The sequence below is a fragment of the Lissotriton vulgaris genome, chromosome 10 (genome assembly GCF_964263255.1).
Source record: "Lissotriton vulgaris chromosome 10, aLisVul1.2, whole genome shotgun sequence".
NCBI classification, from domain to species: Eukaryota; Metazoa; Chordata; class Amphibia; order Caudata; family Salamandridae; genus Lissotriton; species Lissotriton vulgaris.
Window position 1 is genome coordinate 761,999,329 of NC_141698.1, and position 24,525 is coordinate 762,023,853.

General features: G+C 43.4%; 1 protein-coding gene across 1 annotated transcript in view; it reads left to right on the top strand.

The window, feature by feature from the left end:
* Positions 1 to 24,525, top strand: part of C10H10orf67 (chromosome 10 C10orf67 homolog) — a 2,378,031-nt gene that overhangs the window by 562,542 nt on the left and 1,790,964 nt on the right. Inside the window, exon 9 of the mRNA XM_086939822.1 lies at positions 2,660 to 2,839. Within this exon, the coding sequence (XP_086795948.1) occupies positions 2,660 to 2,839 (180 nt within the window). The remainder of the gene's footprint in view (positions 1 to 2,659; positions 2,840 to 24,525) is intronic.

The window sequence follows — 24,525 nt, forward strand, 5'->3', positions numbered from 1 at the left end:
TATAGAGCACTGCCAACTCTGGGGCGAAGGGACACCCCATGGCTACTCCTTTTATTTGAAAATAAAATTCTCCACGGAAATTAAAGTAATTCTTTTTTAATGCGAAACTAACCAATTCCACTATAAATTTCGTTCGGGCCAGTTTTGTTCTACTGTCCAGAAAAGAAGTCAACACTGCTATCCCTTCGTCCTGGGATATTTGGGTGTATAAAGACACCACATCCAATGTTACTAGGAAATTTTCTTTCTCAACAAATTCCATAGAGTCCAGTTTGTTGATGAAGTCTGTGGTATCTTGGAGGAAATATTGCACATCTTCCATAAAAGGTTTTAAAAAATGGTCTACAAATTTTGAGATGGATTCCATTAGGGACTCACACCCCGAAACTATTGGTCTTCCTGGCAGACAAGTTTCATTTTTATGCACCTTTTGTAGTACATATAACATTGGAATCCTAGGATGTTTATTCTGTAAATAGTCATATTCTTTTTTCCCCCAAAATACTTGTTCGTAGCCTGCTTTCAGGATGTTAAAAAATTCTCCTTAGAGTTCCCACGTTTGATATTTTAAACTTTCTTATAGAGATCTTGGTCATCCAACTGTCTCATTACTTTAGCTATGTATTGTGGGGTGCGAGCGAATATGATGCGAGCGGGTTAAAGTTACGAGCCCCCAACGAGAGACTGCTTGCAATGTGCGAGATAGAACAACTGGTAAAATATGGCATTTTTTTATTACAGGAAAGCGTTAAGCGAGGCGCATAAAATCTTCACCAAAATCAAATGAAGGATCTGCGGGCTGAAAACAATTGAAAAGGGTAGGGGCCACTCTCTCCTTTTTGGACCCTCATATACCGCAGTGTAATACCCACTTTGAAACTAATGGATAATTCTTGTTGTCTTCCATGTGGGGCCTAGGATACACGCCGGGAAATTTAAGACCTATTTTTGATCTGTCGGCTCTCAGTCTTAGACAGATCACCCATACAAATGTAAGAACTGTTTTAAACACATACCATGTAGATTTCTTTTGACTAGTAAAACTAGCGTACTGGGACTCAGGACTGATATGGTATGATTGTCTCTGCAGGAGCACATTATTGACTGGGGTGAGAGAGTACAGCAGGGATCGGCTTGTCTTGCAGCATAGAATAAGGTAAGCCGACTTCTTGAGAGGCGGTAATAGAAGCAGGGGTGACTCTTGTGAATATGGTCAATAACCAAGACACAGTGTTTTATGTTTTTCCAAGTTTTTGGTCCTGAAGAGAAATCCATATGGGGAGGGGTTTGAAACCCGTCAACCTTTTTTTGTGTGGTCAATCAAGTGTACAAATTATTGTCAAAAATTGAAAGGTTTGCATTTTGAGAATTGTTTTCTGTTTGGCTTTTGTGTTTATTGATTTACTTTTGTGATTGTATAATATGAAATTTTGAAAGGTGGCCAGGGTTTGGGTGTGCTAGGATATGCGGGGAGTGTAATTAGTGGAGGATTGAGAAGACTGACAGAGAGGGTGTATTGAGGGGGTATAAAAGAAAAGTTGTGGTGGGTAAAAGGATGTATTAAAAAAGGATTCTGTGGGTAAAGGGAGCTTGATGTTTTCAAAATTTTAAATTGGATGTAATTTTCTGCTTTTGATTCATATATGTGATTTCTCGAATAAATGTTGATTAATTCAAACAGAAAAAGAGGTTTATGGTGACATTGTTTCATTTCAATGCACCGGTTGTAAGGTGAGAATTGTGTATCAGTATTGGCATTCTGTTGTTCAAGTATGATCAAAGCAAATAAAAGGAGATGATGGACGGAGCGCCGAACCTTTTCAGACACTCACCCCCAGCCACAGATATGGGTTGAATCCATTATTCCATTATCGTTCTTTAGCTCATTTCGCCACCTCAGTTCAGACCCAGCTATATGCAAATCAGTCATGACCCTATGCCTCGTTGGAACTGTCCAGCCCAAACTACCAAGCCCGGTTTTTCCTGAACCGGAAACAAGCATCCTGGGGCCGGTTTTGGGGGGTAGCACCCCTCATCAGCCAGGCTGCTTAAATCCAGTGGCAAAGTGAGCAAGGGACCCACGTCTGGGCATAGTATGATCAAGCCACTGGCACTAGTCAGCTTTGAAGAGTTACCCGTGATAAATGTATGGGAAAGTGTTTTTTTACAACAATAACTACTGGATTTATGTCCGAGCAAATGTTAGCTTTCCAGCCCAAAGATTGAGTGTTTAAATATAATAACTCTCTGTCTTGCCGCTCTAGAAGCCTTTTATTCTAATACCAATGAACACTTGTGGAAATGAGTCCTGGATTGACGATTTGTTAGGAGCAGCAGTTGTGAATCCTTATTAATTGCTTTTGTTGATGTATTCGGTTTCCCCATTGCAAATTTCTAGTAGTGTTGGGACTCATTATTGGGTACTTTCTGTAATCAAAAATACAAATGCCATTTTATATTTACCACAGCAAAGAAATCAATACATTGGAGACCACTATTCTTCAATGCCATGCTTCATTTTTACAATACAGTAATCATCCGTATGGGTAACATTATAAACATTACGTACGTTTTGCTACTTTAAAGTGAATACAATTGTACATATTAAAACGATGTATTATTGTTGGCACCGTATTAAACCTAGCTTTAATTCTAACAGAAATATTATTCAGTCACCACCAAAAGAGTCGATGATGAAGAGGATTTCTCATCTGACACAAAAGAAGATTTAGCTGCTAAACTCCAGTCGCTGCTCAGCACACTCCGTTTAAAAGAACAGAAGATTAGCTCTTTAGAAGCTCAGGTTTTGGGGTGTCAAGAAAGGGAATATCCAGCACAGGTGTGTTAATCTTTCATGTTGTTTGCCCGTCCCTACGCCAAACGTTTTATTACTATGACATGTTGTCCTTACATTTAAAACTCCTACCTTGCCCTGTACACAAACTATGCTTCATCATTTTGCAAACTTCATGAAATGTGTTTAATTGTTTCTTATAACTCTGCCTGCTTGGTTGAACAGAAGACCAAAATATTAATAATGTTTTTGCTGGGCATTTCCAAAATGCTCCCACTCCTGGTTTGTCTCACTTACATCTGGATATATGAAGGAGCAGGGATTTCCCAGATATGTTTCCCTCATGTCTCTTCCATAGGCCGACAATACTCATGAATCTGCAAACACAGCAATTACTCATACCAAACTCAAACAGCCAGTCCGAACAACCTCTTCGACATCCGACCCATCCACACAATGCACATCATTCTTATCATCACCCACAAAGCAGTTCAGCATGCAAAGGAAACAGACTCGATACCATTATCCTAACGAAGACCCAATTGAACTCACTTTAGCAAACTCTGTTGTTCCCTTTCAAGTCTTCCCATCTTGTAAAAGATCAGATTCTATGAGGGTGACATCATCCCAGAGTGCATATTAAAGTATAGAACTGACGAGACCACTGCTTCATGTGACTAGTGTCTCCCTGGCCTAAAATATCTATCCGGGTGCTCAAGACAAGGACAGATCCTACCATTCCTGCAGAAGAGCAATCTAGAACTAGAGGAGGAGTATGCTACATTGGTCCCGTGTAACAGATCCGCACCATATTTTCAGGATAACAACAGGCTTTGTAAACTTTAGATCAATTGGAAATCAATTAACTGGATATCATGAAAATCTGACATCAATGTAAACCTGCTGGTCCATTGTTTTACATCTTTGAAAAAGATAATCTTGCAAACTAATTCCTACCACCTGCCTGCTTTTCCTGGGTAAGTTCAATGAAAGGCTGTCAATGAAAGGCTGTCGTCACAAGTTTAAATAAAAAAAAAGATCATGAGCAATGCCCTGCTCTTTTCTAGAGTGGGCATGGAAAACATAATTCTACAATGGTTCAATTCCTATTGTAAATATAGATTCTAGCTCGTCAGGATACTGTCAGCCAGGGCAAGCTTCTATCCATAAACTGGTGGCATAAACTCAGAGAAGAATGCTCCTGTAAATTATTCAAAACACACAGATGAAACATCTCTAAACTGGAGTGTAGTGCAGAATGAAGAAGACAAGAGGTCTGTTCTTATTTTGCTACCCTACAAGTATTTGGAACTCCATCTCTATTCAGATTCTGCTAGCTCCTACCATCCTGCACTCCCTTACGAAACTTTAAGATCTAATTTTCAAGCAACTTCTCTCCATTGTGTTACAGTCTCCACCTATATTGCACACCTACTCCAAAAAACTCTTCTGTGTACTTGCCTGTCTTATTTTTGTTTGAAGTAGAAACTCCTGTACAGCTCTTTATTGATTTGTAGGTAGGTTATTGCTCTATAAGTACTTTTATCGATCAAACCTTTTTTATTAGTTTTTCTATGTTAGAAATATAGTTTTAGTATGTTAGAAAAATAATACAAAACAAAAGCAAATACAAAACAAGAATATCCCCAAAAATTCCTAGAACCTGGAGACAGTGGCACAGATATCAAATCACAAAACCCATGGAAAGTATCCACAGTGGGGAACTAGAGGCTATAGGGTATCAAGGGTGAGCTGGCCTCCAAACAGAACCTGTTCCTCACAAAAGCAGTCAGAGTGATTTCATTTTCAATTGATAGTTTACCACATTTTGTAAGTTTTCATACTTTCCTGATTTGCCTAGAATCACAGGATGTCGAGCTGACTCAGAAACTCGAACCTGTTTCCCCAGTTGCAACGCCTTCAGCTCTGGCCATAACGCCACATCCTCTCCCCTAAGTGTATTAAATTCAAGTGACAAACTGGATAAAAAAACATAAAGATAACAAATCTTTTGAAAGTGCTTTGCTGTTATTTGAGAACTCAGAAAATACCTCCTCATTTTAGTTTTTTAGAACACTAACCACTATTTTTTCACGTAAGCAGTAGCTGTATATAAAATAAAGGTCCTGAAGAAATCCTGGGCTATAGGGTCGTTAAGGCTGAAACTGGTCGACCACTCTTTATAAGCAGCGACGTATTTGGTCAATGTCGCATCTGTAAGTTTTTATTAGTTTGGTGAGAGTTAGACTAAAGGGTGTTTCTCTCACTTCTCCTTTTTAGATCACCAAGTTACTTGCACTGCACTTTATCTATTTTTTCCATCATACAACTAAGGAGTCACCCATTAGACATAATAATGGACTGGGTTTCAAAATAGGCTACCATAGTCCTCTTTTCTTGTGTCGTTCTGCTTGTGTTTTTCCATATGATGGTCATATGGACCAATGCGACAATCACACCATATCATCTCTTGTTGTGCTTAAGAGAATGAATGGAAAGTGAAGGAAGATATCCAGATAATGACACTGGGCCGGGGTGGCAGTTGATGGAAATCTGACCGATTCACAAAGGGTCTATAAGTAAGGTTATTGTTAGTCTTGTTTCATTTTTCTTTATCTTTCTCTCATTGTGTCGCATATTGGACCTCCAGATTTTTTATATATTGAATAAACTTGGATAATTGAGGGCAGAGAGGAGGATGCAGAGGTAACAAGTTGACCATGCTGGGCAGGCGGGATAGGCATTGGCAACACAACAGACCATGGCAGGGCAAAAGGGGGCAGGGGCAACTAACCAACCATGCAGGACTAGCAAGAGATGATGTGCCAATATAACAGATCATTGAGAGAAGAAGAAAGAGGCAGTGGCAGTACACTAAGCATGGGCGAATTTTGCGAATCTGGCGTTCGTGAATTTTGCGAATTTGCGATCTGGCAATCCGCAAAATGCACGAATTTGCGGATTTTTGTTTTCTTTTTTGTGTTCGCAAGGGTTTCTGCCAGTTCGCGAGGGTTTGGTACCAGTTCGCAATTGCGAACTTACTTGTCGGCTCGCAACGGTCGCGACTATGTTGTTTCTACGTCTGGTTCATCTTCATAGGTTTCCGGCACCCTCTGTTTGACCACTGCTACCCTCTGTTTCACCCATGCCACCCACTGTTACATCAATGCCACCCTCTGGTTCATCATCACTCTAGATTATGGGGGGGAAAAGCAAGCACACCTGCCCTGCTTCAACTGACATGAATTAATTTGGGGTTAGTTTATTAATGTGTCACTGTTTTAAAATTCCAGGTCTGGCACCTGCTTCCTTATCAGTAATTTGCTGTCTGTTGCAGTGCAATTTTTTTTCCAGGACCTTTGTGGCCTACTTGTAGCTATTCTATGAGCCTGCTGTGAGGGTCAGAGCAGGGTCATACAATTGTTGCAACTAGCAACTGAACTCTGGAGGGGCCCCAGTCAGGAAGCACTGCAGGGAATGGTTACTAATGATGAGTTTGAACTCTTGCACCTGCTGAGTGCTTTCAGTTTTGCAAAACTCGTTTTTCTGCAATTTCGCGGGATTCGCGGGGCGCGAATACGCGCAAGATCGGATTCGGAAGCCACGAATTCGTGTGAATATGCGATTTGTTTTTTTGCGGCATGTTAGTTCGCAAGGTTTTGTGCGTTTTCGCGAGCCGCTTGTAGCGCAAGGCACGAAGTTACCCTCGCGGTCGTTCAAGGGCGCGGCCATCTTGTTTGCATGACGTATTTCCGTTTCCGGGCACGAGGTGTAATCTCGCAAAGTGTGTGACTCGCCAGTACAATTTCGCGGGTGTTCACGAGGAAAATCTTGCGCAAACATACCCGCGCGGTCGTGAACGGGCGCGGCCATCTTGTTTCTCATTCATTGCTATGGTTCTGGGCATGCTTTTGGTATCCTCTCTGTATCTCTGCCATCCTTTGCTTGGGTGAATTTTTTTTTAATCTATTTTACTTATTATCTATCTCTCTAGTTTTCTTGCTCTATATTTTTGTGTTTTCTGCTACTTTTGGTTAATTTTAAACTACTTTTTTCAACTCTTTACTTTTCTTCTCTTCCCTATTCTATTTTCTTTATTATTTAGCTTCCTTTCTGCCCAGACCATGCTGAAGGGAGCCGGGAAGCACCCCGAGAAGGGGAAGGGTCCCGCACCCCGTGCCCGGCTCCCGTGCGGGCGTTTGAGGGGGGAGCAGGTTGTACCCAGGGAGATCTTTAGCCCGGAGGAGGTGGGCGCACTAATTTTTTATGTTCAGCGCCGCCTCCCCAGGACCATCATGGCAGGCGGCAGGATCGGTTGCGGGTGGGAGAAGGTGTGCCGGGCCATGTACCACCACTCTCGGGTCCGGTGCACCTACAACCAGGCCACCCACCGCTGGACGGATGTCCTGGACTGTGAACGAGATCTGCTCAACCTGCTTGGCCTTGAGATCCCCGGGCTTGATGAGTAGTAGTAGCTATTTCTTTATTACTCTGTTTTCTCCTGCTGTGTGTTATTATATTGCAAATTTTTATTTTTTACCAAGAGCAATAATGCTGCTCATTACATTGTAGGTAAATTATATTTCAAAATCTTCTGTGCATTTCAGGTGCACTGCTCTCCTTCTCAGTAGTGTTGCTACTATGCTTATTTGTTTTCGATTTTGTGTTCATTTCATTGGCCTGTGAAATTATGTATGAGTGTAGTTTAAAGAACTGCGTAATGCTAGACACTAAGGTTCAGATTTTTAATTACCGGTGCATCCCTGCAAAGTAGCAGGGATGCGCCAGTAATTGTGTGCCACGCCACCATCACCCATGGTGCGCCGTATTTACAATGCAGCGCACCATGGGCCCAAAACGTCACCAAAGCGTTACGCATCTGTGCCATAAAGGCGGCGCATTGCTGGATTTGCGTCGCAATGATGGCGCAGCTCCATCAATGCTCTGGGGTGCCCTATCTCCCCAATGCTGCGTCAAGCCGTACGTCTGCTTCAAGCAGGCGCAGGGTTTGAGTCATGCATCATTGTCGTTAAAGTGAGTGATTGAAATCTTGTAGATTTCCCTCAGCCGCTTTTAGGATGCGTTCCGGCACAGGAACGCCCTCCCTTGCGCCGGAACGCCCCCTGATGGCGCAGGGCTTTACAACGTGATGCATCTCCCATATGCGTCACGTTGTTAATATACGCCGCACCATTGCGCCTCTTTTGTTCTGCCGCTGCGTCACAAAAGTCAGGCAACAATGGAGCAAAAGAGCCGCAAGGGGCTTCTAAATCAGCCCCTACAGACTCAAGTCCAGTCCTTCCTTTGTACACATGGCAATAAGAAGAAATAGTGGTGGTGGATTGATAGTTTGAGTATTTTAATGACTGGTTAATGTAGTAGGAAACTTTAGTGCTGTCGCTGATCTGCAATCACGATGGACTTTGTCTGTCACTTCGCGTGCTGCGGACTGCTGCCTGCCAATCCTAGGCAAACCTTTTTAGTACTTTGTTTAGTGAGTTACATAAGAAGTTTCCAATTCGACGGTCCGCAAATCAAGCAATACTAATAACGTAGTAGACCACATGAGATCGGTCAATAATATATCCCGTGGAATAGTTATCTATTTGCTATTTCGCCAAAATATTTTGTTATTGTTCTTTTGAAATGTTTGATTTGGTTGACAAATATCATCCATGTTTTCTGGTCTTTCTTTCTTTCATGTTGTACATCAGCTCCCCCCAGGGGCAAGAGGAGGACACAGGAGGAGAAGGAGGGTGCTGTTCAGGATGCAGGCCAGGATCGGGCAGGCGAGGGCTCCTTTGCTAGCCCCAGTAAGTTTTAATTTTAATATAGAGTACTTGTTTTTTCCTAGCGTTCCTCATTCGATTTTTTCTAAATCGTCTTTGATCTTCTTGTAGACTGGATCTAAATTCTTATCCTGCCTCGACTATGACTCCGTGTGGTATTACTAGATTATTCTTATTAGTCTGTCTGTGTAGCTAACTAAGATTGCACATTTGGCAATTCCATTGGACTCCCATTCTAGTCAGCAATAGTTCTATGCACTGAGTGCAGTCCTCTGGGATTGTCCATAATGTCTTTTCAAGTCTTCTAAATGTTTATGCTTTGACAATTGCCAACAATAAAAAGGTGAATGACCACCAAGAAAGAATAAGATACTACTTTACTTTTGGTTTGGATAGTAGGACAATCCATTCTACTACTGTTGCAGGGACAAATCTGCACAAACAGAACTATGGACACTAAATAATGCATTGCTTAGCTTATCAATTATAATAGGTGCTGTTAGACTTTCCACATACCTCAGTGATAACACACTTTGTAGTTGAACCCCCAATCTCCTTACTGACTAGATAGTGTGGCAGAGTCATTTAGCTCCCAAAGTCACCGATGATTGATCCCCAATGATGTCAGAGGCACGGACTCATGCTTGCAAAAATTCCAAAACCTTTAGCTCATCCACTCTAATCTGGAGGACCAAAATCCACAGAGTCTATTTAAGTTTAAAAGCTTTATTAAAAGTAAACACATTTATTAAAATCAAGTTTGTCATAAAAGTAAACGTTTAACTGAAAATGGAAAACTGCTTAGTGCTGACGATTAATTGGACACATTTCTTGTGGTCGAGCCGAGCTCTCACCTGGTTTGAACTTGATCCTGCTCGTGTTCTTCGAAGTCAATCTTCTGTCTGTTAGGAGAAAAAGTGGTGCGTGTTAAAAATAAAAAGCAAGCATTCATCAGTTGTGCCAAAAAGTGCAGTAAGACAACAGCCTTGGCTGGAAAAAGGGACATTTTTACTTTAGAGTAGACGGTCACAAATTATTAAATTGTATTCTGTTTTTTTCACATTTCTTTCTTCCTCCTAGACCAAATATTATATAGTAGTGAGTGGTGTATTCTAACATTATTAAATGTACTTTGTAGGTGGAACATCTGGAGGCGGGGCCAGCGCGGAGGTGGTGGCATTGGACGAGGGGAACAACTCTGGGGAGGAGGCGGTGGAAGTGCCGGACAATCCTGTGAGGGATAACACGGTGGTGGCGGGCCGAGGTAAGCTATATATTCCTTACTTATTGAGATTGAAGACTGCAGAGTGTGCTTTCTGCACGGGTGTATTATAAATCAACCAGGTAGTAGCCTGATTAGCCTCCTCTAAATGTACTTCGACTAAGCTGTGAAGTTTTTGGCGAGAAGAATCCCAATCAGATCTGAGATGAACTTGATTGATGGGATGAACGAAAAGCGAAAGAAGGATGTAAGTAAGTGTGGAAGGACGAGAAATGTAATGATGACTGGCAAAGAAGAATGATATGTGTTTGCTTGGTCCCCGAGGTGGCTGGGAAGGAAAGAATATGGTATGGTGCATGGCTGGGTGAATGATGAAGCAAGGATGGGTGGAAGGAGAACAGCCTGGGTGGGTGAAACAGAAACTGTATGTGTGCATTTACTTTGAATGGATGGATGCCTGGATCATTCATGGTACTATCTGACTCATAGATAGCATATGTGTATCTAGAGAGAGTAGACGGTCACTAGATGAACTAAGTGTTACTTTGAAGAGCATGTAACACCGCACCCGCACGTCCGTTCCAGTGTAGGAAAGGCAAGGAAAAGAAGTTGTAATTTTGTCCAAATACTACCATGAATAGTAGCAGTAGTTTGTATTGCAACTGCAAGCACAGCATATATCCGGTTATTACGGTGGACACTCCCTACCTCTCTTAATAACTTTAGTTTAGTAGTAGTACGTCATTCATGTGTGGGTGTATCACTGTTCACTCAATAATAAGCAAAGCACCTGTGTCATCAAAAACATCCCATGTGAAGTGATAGCTAATCAGATTATTTAGCTTCTTCATTTTCCTTTTCTAATACTCATTTGCACTATAGGGTGAAAGCTAAATTAATTAAGCAGTATCCCTTTTAACAGAGTATTCTCAGTGCCACCCGTAATAGAAAAGTAAGAGCTTCACCACCTGCATGTACTGGACCGGTACAGTAATGCAAGTCTGTCTCACTCATCATGGTGTGCGTCTGCTTTTCTCGGGTGCAAGTTCACTGCGCTGGCATTATGCCGGCTTGCATAAGATAACGTACCAATTTTCCTAAACAAGAGAGAAGAATAAGAATAAGACTGGTGTACTGTCATAGTCGACTGTAATGGAAGTCCATAGTGCTCGTAGAATTTGTTCCTTAAACTCCCACTAATGTTAGAGCAAGGGTGAAGAAGTCGGAGGTTACATAGATACTGTCCTCAATAGTTATGTACTGTGCTTTCAATTTGCTACTTGTACTGTGACACCACTTTCTGCTCAATCATTTTGTGTTAATCTTAAGGAGCATTGGTTACAGACTATGTCTTTCTTTCTTCATATAGTTGTTCCTTCCAAATCCAACAGACCATCAAGGAGGAGGGAGCTGGCTCGAATGGCCTGGCAACGGAGGCTGGATGCTACTGTTGCTGAATATCGGCAGCTGGTGGCCCTGGAGGAGGAGGAGACGCAGTCTACCGGTAACAACATCCACTGGGACAGCTGCATCCTCCTCCGTGCCCCCACGGGCTGCCAGCCAGCGCAGTGCTCCAGCGGTACGGAGCTGGGCTACCAAAGCCAAACGCCACCGCCGAGCAGCAAAGACACCAGCTGCCCCCCACAGGATTTGCAAGGCACGCCAGCGCCGCTTATGCCTCAGAGTGTCCTACCTGGAGCAGGAGGTCCTAAGCTATAAGAACTTGGTGGAGGGCCTCCGCTTCGACCATGCCACCCTCCGCAAGGAGCATGATGCCCTGGCCGCTAAAGTCAACAGCACTCTGCCGTAGTGTCCCTTGCCCCTTTTTTAGAGACTTTTGGGGGGTGGGAATTGGGAGTTGTTTTTTTTTGGGACTTTTGAAGGACAATCGTTGGGGTTAGGGAGGTTCTTGCGGGAGATTATTTTGTTAGGGCTATAAAAATATACTTTTTAAAACCTTATCTGACCATACCTGTTTTTTACTGCTTTTGAGTCTGGTGGGTGGGGGTTTAACAGTAAGTTTGTTTTCCTGAATAGTCCTAGGACTTTAGTAGTGCTACCGTCAATCTCTCGTCTCTCCTAATACTCCATTATACTACCTCCAACCAAACGCTTATCTTACCTATAATTTGTGTTTGAAAGTAGGGCTAGGCCCAGGGCTGGCTCCACGGGAAATGGCGATTAAGGTTGGCAATCCAGGGCGGATGAAATTTCCTCCTCATTGCGGTGGTACTAGTGGTGTGACACAGTGGCAGTTGCATGCCTATGGAAAAAAAGAAAATGAAACCTGGTTTGTCCTTACTGTAGCATTACAACGGTACGATAGAGAATATAGCAGGTGACAGTACACTAGAACAGTGCCACAATGTAGCCTAACAAATGGTAAAGTATTGATAGTATAACTTGTACTTGTGTTGGATTTTTGACATTGGCTACTACTACAAGAAATAGTACTGAAGCTGAGTAAGTCTAGAATATATCCTCGGATTCCTTCACCAGCCTGTTGCTATGACCTTATCCTCCCCAGCAAGTTTGTGGAATTATTGATGTCATTTAGTCACACATCAAGCAAAACCACACAGCCCGGGGGAAGAGGGTTAGGGTTTGTAAAATGGATGGGAATGGGGGTTTCTTTTTGGGTAGGTTTTGTTGAGAGAAAAAAAAAAAGCACAGCATGGACGAACAATAACATAAAGAAATTTTTGGGTACAAAGCTAACCATAAATCTTTTACGTGACATAAAGGAAGTGCATGCACTACTGAATGCATTGTTACTGAAAAGTAAGTAGTACTTTCGACAACCGTGAATGACAGAATGCGACAGTACAGGGCTACATTAAATTAGGTTTAAAAAATAGCCGAAGTAAAACCTATAGAATGGCTGTAGGGATCAATTTAGAAGCAGAGAGAGATCCAAGAAATGCAGTCACACACACTCATGGAAAAAAACAATGGATACTGTATCTGTATGTTGTTGTAGTTGTCCTGTTGAATTTGGTAAGTAAGTTGCATGCAGCAAACAATTCCTCTTATTAGCAGCACTCCTCCATTCCAGCTGACGCTTCGCCCATCAATGTTGGTGACCAGAAGACACCCTGTCCACTGCCTGCCTGGCGGATGCTGAATTGCGGCTCGCTAATGCGAAGCCTGACTCCATCCTTTTTTCCCCATTGCACAGACTGAAACCCGGCCTGTAATTATTGAACGAAAAACAGGAAGTGATATAATATTACAACACCACTGATAAATAAATATAAGGTGTGTACGTTGTGTAGTGCAAAAAGTCACACTTTGATTTTCCTAATAGACAGTACAATATTTTTGAAAGTGCGTACTCTGTCTGAGTCACCTTTTGAAGGATAAATAAGTATGGGCAAATTAATTTAGCGGATCTTTCCCCTCAAGCTAGGTGTACTGTAAACTGTGTTTTAGAACAAAATTAGACCTTCCCAGCAGTGCTCCCACCCAGACCCTTACTAAAGCCAGTCGCAAAAAACGAGGCCTAGCAGAAAACTGGTGACAAAACGTACTTTGAAAGTAAATGTAGGCCCAAATCCCCCCTTACCCACCGTGGATTGTATTTAAACCACTTGCAAGCAAGCAAAAGTATCCATAGCCAGCATCGCTCCAAGACTCGAAAACCCCCCCACCCAAACACATGCAATAGAAATACTGCTAACCCTAACGAGCCCTGAGTTAAGAATAGTGGCAAAGGCTTTCTTTAACTATGCCAAATCCCCCTTTTCCCACCATGGATTTTCTTCAAATGACTTGCAACCAAAATTACACATTCTCACGAGTACTCTAAGACCCCAGAACTCAGTTGCAAAAATCTAGAACACCCCGAAACGCATGCAATCCTGCTGCTAGGGCTAACCCTAACGAAGTTACAAAAAGTGCCAAAAGGCTTTTCCTTATGGATTTTGTCCCAACCACTTCTATCCGGTATTAGACCTTCCCAGGAATGCCCCAAGACCCGCAAACCCACCCGCCAAAAAGCACAACACCCCCAAACAGCCAAAAAGGAAAATCTCATACTTACAATATTTCTCGGCCTTCGGTCCAAACGCGCTTTGCAGCTAGGCCATAACTCCCGTTTTCCACCACGGATTTCCTGAAAAGCAAATGCAACCAAGATTAGAGTGTCCCAGCAGTGCTCCCAGACCCCAAAACTCACCCACAAACACCCGGAACCCCCCCAAAGAGCACCTCAAAGGCAAGCAAGTCAGCAAAAACACAAATAAATTTCCGCCTACGATTGGGTCCAAACCACTTTTATCCAGTATTAGAGCTTCCCAGCAATGGCCCCAGAGCCGTCAACCCAGGAGAAAACTAGTAGAAGACCCCTAAACAGCCAAAAAGCAAAAGTACAAAAATGGGGACTTAGTCATTTTTTTTGCCAATTTCCCAAATCACTCCGCGCGCGCTCTACAGCTAGGCCCTACCTCCCCTCTGCCACCATGGATTTGCTTCAAACCTCTTGCAAACTAAAGTATCCATAGCCAGCAGTGCTCTCAGACCCCAAAACCCACCCACAAACACCAGGAAGCCCCCCAAACAGGCCCCCGAAAATGCTACATTGAGCAAAATGTCAGAAATAGCACAAAAAAATTCAGCGTAGATTTTGTCCCAACCACTTCTATCCGGTATTAGACCTTCCCAGGAATGCCCCAAGACCAGCCAACCCACCCGCCAAAAAGCACAACACCCCCAAACAGCCAAAAAGGAAAATCTCATACTTACAATATTTCTCGGCCTTCGGTCCAAACGCGCTTTGCAGCTAGGCCATAACTCCTGTTTTCCACAACGGATTTCCTGAAAAGCAAATGCAATCAAGATTAGACTGTCCCAGCAGTGCTCCCAGACCCCAAAACTCACCCACAAACACCCCCCCAAAGAGCACCTCAAAGGCAAGCAAGTCAGCAGAAACACACAAAAAATTTCCGCCTCCGATTTGGTCCAAACCACTTAGAGCTTCCCAGCAATGGCCCCAGAGCCGTCAACTCACCCGCAAAGAAGTAGAACACCCCCACAAGTGCTGAGTCTTTCTTCATTGGGCGTAATCCAGCCCTCTGCTTTGAGGGAAATAAGAGTCTGGAGGAGGAGGATAGAGGATCATGTTCTTCTGAATTTGTGAACAATATTTCTCGGCCTTCGGTCCAAACGCGCTTTGCAGCTAGGCCATAACTCCCGTTTTCCACAATGGATTTCCTGAAAAGCAAATGCAATCAAGATTAGACTGTCCCAGCAGTGCTCCCAGACCCCAAAACTCACCCACAAACACCCCCCCAAAGAGCACCTCAAAGGCAAGCAAGTCAGCAGAAACACGCAAAAAATTTCCGCCTCCGATTTGGTCCAAACCACTTAGAGCTTCCCAGCAATGGCCCCAGAGCCGTCAACTCACCCGCAAAGAAGTAGAACACCCCCACAAGTGCTGAGTCTTTCTTCATTGGGCGTAATCCAGCCCTCTGCTTTGAGGGAAATAGGAGTCTGGAGGAGGAGGATAGAGGATCATGTTCTTCTGAATTTGTGAACCTGAGGAATGCAGACTGCGGCACCTTCAAATCAATAAGCAAACAAGTGAAGACAGTTCTGCTGATGGGCTTGTTTTTGTGATTAGGTGAATAAAGTTTGAATTATATTAACTGTGCACAACAAAGAAAGACAGACACACAGGAATAAAAGTGAATAAGGATGAAAAAGAAAGTTATTTATTCATTGTCTCATTTTCAGGGCTTGGTGTCAGGGTCCAGGAATAAGAATAAGGCTTCGTCATCATACTCTGCGAATTCAGGCAGGGTGAGCTCAGTGTCACCTAACAGAGAAGAAATTCCCTCATCTATGTTGCTGTCCACCTCGTCTTCATCCGGCGTGCTTTCTCGTACTTTGCAATCTGGTGATATGAGGTGCTGATTCATCTTGATCATTGTTAACCTCTCCACATTTTTTGGTGAGAGGCGGCTCCGTTTGGGAGTTACAATGCCACCAGCAGCACTGAAAACACGTTCAGAAGACACGCTTGCGAGTGGGCAAGACAAGTAGTTTAAAGCCAGGTTGGAGAGCTGTTGCCACAATTCTTTTTTCCCATGCAAATACGCCAATGGGTCAGCATTAACATAGACCTCTGTTGAGTCATTCATATAGTCCTGCACCATCGACTCAAGGTCCTCCAAGGTTCCTCCACTTTGCTTAGCTTTTGCTGTGACCTTTTGAGAACCAAACCCAAGCCGAGTTAGCCAATCCTCTTCAGCATCCAATGTTACTGTTGTGTCTGGTGCAGATGATCCGGTTGCCGGTGTCTTTAACGGCTGAGAGGTCACTTGTGCCACAACCACAGGTGCAGAAGTGGATTGTTTTGACTGGGGATGGCCTGCTGATGCTGATGCTGATGTACTGCCTTTTCCTTCAATTTTCTGCCGTTCTCTTTCAAACCTCTTGGCTGACAAGGCTAGCCAACGTTTGTACTTTGTAACATCTTCATCAGCTAAAGGAAAGAATGCTCGGCCTGCCAGCGCCTTTTTGTAGCGTGGATCCAGAATAGTAGCACAAATGTAATGCTGTTCTGAGTGGATCATTTTAAGACGTTCATCACCTTGTAGGCGCTCTAATAATTTCTCCGCCAAAACAAAAGGGTCTTGGTTTTTTTCATCTTTTTGAAACACAGAAGACACCTCCTTCAGTTGGTGCTCCAGCATGTACAACAATGGGATAGCTTTTCCCAAATTACAATCCTCCTTGCTGACTGCACGCGTGAAGACCTCAAAAGGAAGAAGCATGTCTGTCAGGCTTTTAACTATGTCCCATTGCACCGCACCCATCCTCAGGTCCTTCTGAGCTGTACCCTGTTTTAAGAAATAGTGATCGAGTACCGTATACTGCTCATACAGACGCTCAAGCATGTAGAAGGTTGAGTTCCAACGTGTTGCCACCTCCTGGATGAGTGCTTTCACTGGCATTCGCCGTTCATGTAGCAGGCTCCTCAGATGCTTCCGGGCCTTAAAAGAATGGCTGAAATGGTTGCACATTTTTCGGCAGGTGTCCACTACCTCATACGCTGGACTGTCTTTATCACTCAAGAATTTTTTAACAACCAGGTTTATACAGTGCGCCAAACGCGGCACTCTGAAATAGTGACCCAGCTCCATGGCCTTAACTATATTGGTGCCATTATCCGTGGAAACATAACCAATCTGGCGTTTTTTTGGGGACAGCCAGTGAAGGACCTTTGTGTTAAACTTATCCAAAATGTTTTGTGCTATGTGACGTTTCTCCAAACCAAACATGGCTAGTGTTGCATGTTTCCGAGCAGCTTTAAAAACTTGGTCCGGGTCAACGCCTGCGTTTAGCTTTAACCCCTGAAAAAGAGACCCAGTGTGCAGTGATGCACATTTAATCAGTGCCTGCGCCACTGGTCCACATGTCTGTTGTCAAATGTATAGTGTGAACAGCACTCTTCTGCAAAGCTGCCCCGATCACCTCCAGCACATCTTCATGTAGTGCTGGAACCGCAACTCTGGCAAAATAGAACCGGCTAGGAACCTTCCATTTAGGGCAGAGCGCTGCCACTAATTCTAGAAAACCAACCCCTTCTACAAAAGAAAAAGGGAGAAGGTCCAGAGCTAGCATTTTAGCCAGCTTAGTGTTATACAGACGCGTCAGTGGGTGGTTGCGTTCATATTGCGCTTCTGTAAACAACATCTTTTTAATGTTGCCCTGGACCAAGCATTTTTGGGATGATGATGATGATTTCTTCGACCCAGTTACGCTCGCTGATGAACTTTTTCGCATTGGTGTCTCACTCTCCCCCACACTCTTAGTGTGGCTCACATGGGGTGTGCTGCTGACAGGGGTACTGGGTGTAAGTGAAGTGTTTGACACGTCTTCTTCCTCCTCGTCATCATCAGATGAAAAATCACCGTTTTCATTACGTGCAATTCGGGCTTCCTAGATCGCCTGTAGGTGCGCAAACCATTGGACAGCGTGCTGTCTCTTAAAATGACCTCTCTGGCCTCCGGTACCATAGTTGGTACCAAACTTACCACGACTAACTGCAACCTTACAAATGCTACAAATGGCGAAGTTTTCCCTTTTTGGGCAAACACTAAAGAAGTCCCAAGCTGGGGACTTGAATTGTCTGTGGGGGCCGGAGGAGGCGGCGATACTGGTGGCGGTGGTCATGCTGCTAATGCCAGATGAAGTGGAGGATGTGGATTGCCGAACTATAGTACGTTGTGCACTTTCACCACCACTAACTGAGGTCGAGGTGGATGGAGGTCCCTTCTGGCGAGGAAGAAATATGGAAGCGGTACATGTTGGTGTACTAGTGAACTCCAATGATTGTTGTGTTTCCATTGCCTCCTCGTCGACATCATCATCACGCTCAGCAGCTTCTCGGGCTAGGGTCAAAACGTCTGTTTGCTGCATGCCCGCTGGGGCTGCAGTGACCGTTATGATGACTGGGTCGTCGTCGTGAGAGCCTTCATCAGCAGCAGTATCCGCCACTTCTTGTTGAGCCTCATCACACTCCATAATGTTGCGTGTTTATCTAGGCTCCTGATCGATACTGTGACCTTATGCCCCTATTCGGCTATAAATCCATTTATTCCCTATATTGGCATAACCGTTCAAGTGCGATTTTCAGAAAAGTCATCTCTGGCCTCACACGAACAGAGCCACATTCCAGCATAGCTCTCTGCCACTTTCTTTGCGACAAATTAGTGCAATGACAGGGCAGGAGTCACTATCTGATATTCCTAGATTAACACTCCGAGTTCTTCAACAAGATAAAAACTCAGCAAACCTGGAAATCCCCGCTTGCTGTGTTTTGATTAGTAATGGAACTCTAATGAGCAACTGATAACTATCACTTCCTAGTGACATCTTTAATTGACGTCTTATGTCCAGCAAACTTGCGTCAAACCCGGCACCTGTCAGGTATAAATATTACCAACGTTGCCTTAAGCAATAGCTCGTTGCTCGTTGCCTGTTGTTAGCTGTCTGCAAGACCCCGTGTTGGTGAAGCTAGCACCCTGTCGCTGCAGACTGCTGTCCCCTTGGTGGTGAAGCTACTGATACCATTATCGCTGCTAAAGCGCGAACGATGGTGGAGTACGCTTAGGAGCTGAACAGCCGTCCCTCTGCGAAGACATCCAGCAGATTCCAGCTGCCGCGGACGCTGTCCCCCGCCTCCTCCTCCTCGACGCGCTGAAGAGAGCCGCTGCCTTTCTCCTGCAGAGAAATCCAGCTCCAGCGTTTCCGGTCTACCCTTGCGGGTAACTGGGATATCGAGTGCCCCCTGAAGGAAATACCAGACTTCCATCATTCTATTCAGAGGTATGGTGTTGACTAAACCCTTAGATGAGAATTCTTGAAGCAAACCTTGGCAAAACCAACTTAACTTAAAGCTACTTACTTACTCCCCTTCCACGTGTTAGGCTTAGGTCAGGCACACTGGGGTAGGCATAGTTAGAAGCACCAGTTGAGTATTTTAGCCTAATGTATATATGACTGTATATATGTTTTATTACTTTTAAACCATTGTATGGCTAAGAAACCATATCAATGCTTTTACAGTTCTATTTCGCAATCCTTATCTTACTGTACGTACTTTTTATAATAACAAGTCTTGCAATTGTGGCAATACATTTCTCTTGTACGAGAAGAAAGACTGTTCAATAAATGTTAACCTTTATTGACAAACGCCCGTCTCTCTATTCTCTACATCTCGTGAAAGTAAAGTGCACTAAACTGACTGAGTGAAATACATGTCTATTGTTTCACACAACCCTAGAGATTGACTCTTGATCTGAAGAGCAAAGTTGTCATGTTGCACGGTTGTTGGAAAGCTGAATCCCTTCTTGTCTGTGCCAGGGAAGCTGATCACTTCCCATGCAGAGAAGAAAGTTTCCAGTGACCTCTGAGCTAGTTGGTAACACACCCAATTAAGTTTAGCATAGTCAGTGGAGGCCTGGAATATCCGCAGTTCCACGTCGATACTACTGTTTATGTTATTCCAATGCGCAGGGCCTAGTGGGAAATTAGGAACTACACTACATGGCGCCCAACGTTTGGTAAGGCGATAAACTAACGCAAGACGTTAGAGTAACTCAGTCGTGCATATTTCACACAGACCCCTTTCTCCCGTAAATACTCCAATAGACGTCTGGAGTGGGTGAAAGGTTAAAATCCGCCCGACCTTAGTAGGAAGAGATTCCTATGTAAAGCTCTGGTTTATTCAACGTTGAAGGATACAGTGTTCCAAAATATTGTGCACCTAATCTTTGTCTCCTTGGAGACCTACTCTGCAAACCTTGCATTTTTACAATGCCAGAAAATAACGGAACCACTGGGGCCGCAGTAAATGCAACTCAGCAGGATTCCGACGATATGGTACCGGGTGCAATAATCATCCCGACACACTTAAGAAAATCTATAACTTTAAAACTTATAGAGAACGGACTGACACCTCAAGGTGGTACAGTAATTTTCGTGATAGAGGCTCACGAGTATCGGCAGACAGAGGTATTCTATTCATGGATAAACTTTCCAGCGGTAAACGCTATAACAAAAGAGTTTCACTATTACAAAATAGAGAAACCTCCGGAAGAGTACGCTCCTTTCGAGGAGATTGAAATTCCACTTAAATTTCAAGAGCACCTGCTCTGGTTTAATGGTGCCCTAAAATACAATGATCACATAACTAGGCTCGGTCCTCTAGGTAGACCAGGAGCCACGTGGCCGGTTCTAGCCAGCTACACACCACATCCTGACATTGTAAAAATGTCTAAGGAAGAGCTGTTAGTACAGCTCAAAACACTAATTAAAATACATAGGCAATTAGTCCAATATGTAATGCGGACTGCAACAGTCCAACCAGCTGTTAATACACCACAGCTGACCCCTCATCAGGGGAACACAAATAAAATTACACCACAGAACATACAGTCATGTCTTGGTAAAACACCCGTAAAACGGGAACAAATTCCTTTCTGGTTAGCACAGAAAATCACTCAAATAGAGGCAGTATTTCCTGATACTACCCCTATTGAGAAAACACAGAATCTTGACCATCTGCCTTCCTATGGGAATCGCACCACACGTGGAGGACTGTGACACTTGGGGTACAGTCTTTGCTTCCATTTACACAAAAACACACGGTGTTCCGTCTATGGCGGTAATACCAGAAGTGCTAAAACAGATTCAAAATGAATTCGGTCCAGAGCCCGCTTTAAATCTAGGTATGAAATTACTGAAAGACTTCAAGCAGGTCTCGGCTATATTATTAGCCAACATTAAAGAAGAAGCAGCATCTGTGGTGATCCGCCAGAAGTTGAAGGAAACAGATATAAAAGATCCTGTTGAGCTTGCAAAAATCATAGAAAAATGCTATGAAGAATTAGGTAGAGACAGCTTGGGTGGGAAACCGGTAAAACCCCAACTGCTTGAAAATCCTGAAAAATTATTTATTAAAAATAATTTAAACACTCCTAAAAAGAGCTGGGATGGAAATAAACAATCCACTCCCAAGGGAAAAGTTTTCCAGTCTAGAGGAAGGTCTCCTCGACGGAGGGAAAGAACTCCGACTCGAGAACGCCAGTCTCCCCAGAGTGAGCCCTCTGAGAAAAGATATAACCTTAGAAATAGGGATAATCTGAAAAAACCTGATAGATATCAAAGTATTGATACACGTCCCTCTCGATCTCTTCCACAGAATTCGGAAAGAAGAGGACAGTCAGACCCAGGAGAGCACACCAAGTCCAAAGACAAGGAACCTGCTCAAAATAAGAAATCTCAATTTCAGAAAAAGAAGGTAGCCAGTATTAGAGTAATCAACCATGCTGAGAATACTGAGGACACAGTTGAAAAACGGGGAGTGGGCATTGTCAATGTTGGACAGTGCAGCAGAAATCAGTATAGCGCGCAAGATCTTGATGAGTCATCTGGAGACAGTGGACACGAATGAATACATTCAAGTTGAAACTGCCGACGCCAGACTTAGCGAGCCCCATAAAATATACGAAATAACATTGCGTATAGAGGGTGATAAGACTAGGAAAATTAAGGGTCTATTTTGGGATAAGCTCTCAAAAGGCTATGATATTCTGTTAGCTGAAAAAGATTGGCCCCCAGAGTTTGTAAGGGAGTGCCCTCGTGACGAAGAAGTGATTATGCCTGCCTTCTCGAATCACATTCCGATTCACAAAAAATATACATATGCAAGGAAATGGGCAGTGGCCCAGGCACCTGCATTATATAAAAATCATGTAGGATGGGATGAGGATTCACCTCCTCACAAAATCCAATTGGAAAGTGAACCAACTGCCCAACGGCAGTATCCCATAAAGCAAGAAGCTAAAAAACAAGTCAGGGAGATCTTAGATCAACTTGAGTACCAGGGGGTGATTGAAACATGCACCTCTCAAATGAACAATCCTTTGTTTCCTGTCTCCAAGCCAGACAATTCATATCGTCTAGTTTTGGACTACAGACATCTTAATACATGTTGCAAAACTTTTGCAGTACAAAACTCGCATAGTGCAGCCCTAATGAATAATATAGTTAGGAAAAAATATAAAACGACATTAGACATATCTAATGGTTTCTTTTGTCAAAACATTGCACCAGAAAGCAGATATTTGACCGCTTTCTCTGCATTTGGGTCACAGAAAAAATTCTGTCGACTCCCACAGGGGTTCAAGAACAGCCCAGGACTATTCTCAGCTAGAGTAACAGAGTTACTACAAATCTATGATGATGAGGCATTATCTTACGTAGATGATATTTATCTCACAGACGACGACTTGGATACTCATTTGAAAAGAGTGAACACCATTATACTTGGGTTCGTAGCAGAGGGTTACAAATTCAACTTTAAAAAGTCTCGAATTGCCCATCTGACAGTACTGTTTTTAGGGTACGAATTATCAAGTGAAGGGAAAAGCCTAGCGGACAACTTCTTAGAGAAGTGCGCTGTACTCCAAGCTCCAAAAACGCTGAAGAATTTACAATCCATTCTAGGTTTTCTGAATTTCGGAAGAACTTACATTCTAAATTACGCAGAGAGGGTTAAACCTCTCTACAAACTAATTAAACCTGATTTTAAACAAATCAATTGGACTCAAAAGCACACAGAAATTTTGAGATCATTGCAAACAGACATGTTAGCAAAAACAAAATTAGATACACGTGACAACACACGCGATCTTGTAATCCGAGTCATCCCAGGAAGATGTGGATTCACGTACCTGACCTCTAATGAGGGAGAAAAGGTACCTATTTCAATTAAATCTCACTTGTACACACAAGCAGAAAAAACATTCAGTCACACAGAAAGAACTGTGAACGCAGTGCAAATCGCATTAGCAAATGAACGAGAACTAGCACACGGCAAACGGATTAATATCCTTACAGCGGAAACCGCCTTCGAAGCGCTATTCAGCCCAGTAAACCTGCCTACAGTGTCACTGGATCCGAAATGGATACAGTGTATAGATTCTCTAGGAGCGGAAGATGTGAAATACTATTTCGCCCCGCAATTCGAAGAACTGAATGATTTAGAATATGAAGAAGAATATCCTCTGCCAATCGAAATTGTGCCTCTCCCACAATACGCCTGTATAATCTATACAGATAGTTTTATACAGCATTTTAATGTAGAGAGCAAATCCTACAATGCAGCATGTGCGATTATTAAAGGTCGTTGGCTGCGCGGTAAATTCAGACCGAAAGTAACAAAAACTGAATCTGTAAGAAACTGTTCGGTTCAGAGAACTGAAATCAGATCTTTAAAGATGGCGCTCGAAAATGCAGAACGTGAATTCCCGACACTTATCGTGTGCGATTCTCATTTTTGCGTCAACTCTTACAACTATAAACTGCAGAGTTGGATCGAAAACGACTACAAAAATGACACAGGTGCCACAATAAAGCATAAATTGCTATGGAAACAGGCAGCTCTTTTACACAAAGAACTACAAAAGACTCACGTGATTCACGCACAGAGTCTTCGACGTGATGGCGTTCACGTTGCAGGGAATTCATTGGCTAATACAGCCACAGCGGAAGCGACTAACCCGGCTTCCGTAGCCAAAAAAAAGCGTACAGATAAATACATAGACGGGGAAACCATGCTGGCGGTAAAAACGACCGTAAAAGGCGACTGTGCAGCACTACCCGTGAACTATCCACTCAATTATGCATACATAATCGATGCAAACTCCGTTCCTTTTGCTCGAATCCCTGGAGTGGGGGACAGAGTAATTCCAAACATGAACAGGAGAATACTTTTAATAGCAGACGCACACATGGGATTGGGTCTGAGACACCAAACAATCAGGGACTCTCTGACTGAATTACAATCAGTATACTGGTGGCCGGGAATGAGTGTAGAACACCAAATATATGCAAACAACTGTGAAAACTGCAATAGGGATCGCAGTAGTGAACCATGCTACCGGCTACCGATCAGAAAGAGCGTAATGCTGCCTACACCCAATCCTGCGTCCTATTAACAGTTAAGGCTAAACACACTTAAAAAATGAGGCCTCCAGCGCTCGGCTGACGCTAGAACGGTTATAAAAGATTTGCGAGTCTTTATCGGCACATACGCAATTACCACGTTCCATTCTGACCAGGGTCCTGCTTTCAGCTCTCGAGCCTATAAGGAGGCCATGGCCAGCATGGGAATTGGGTTGCGGTATTCTTGTCCGTCGCACCCCGAA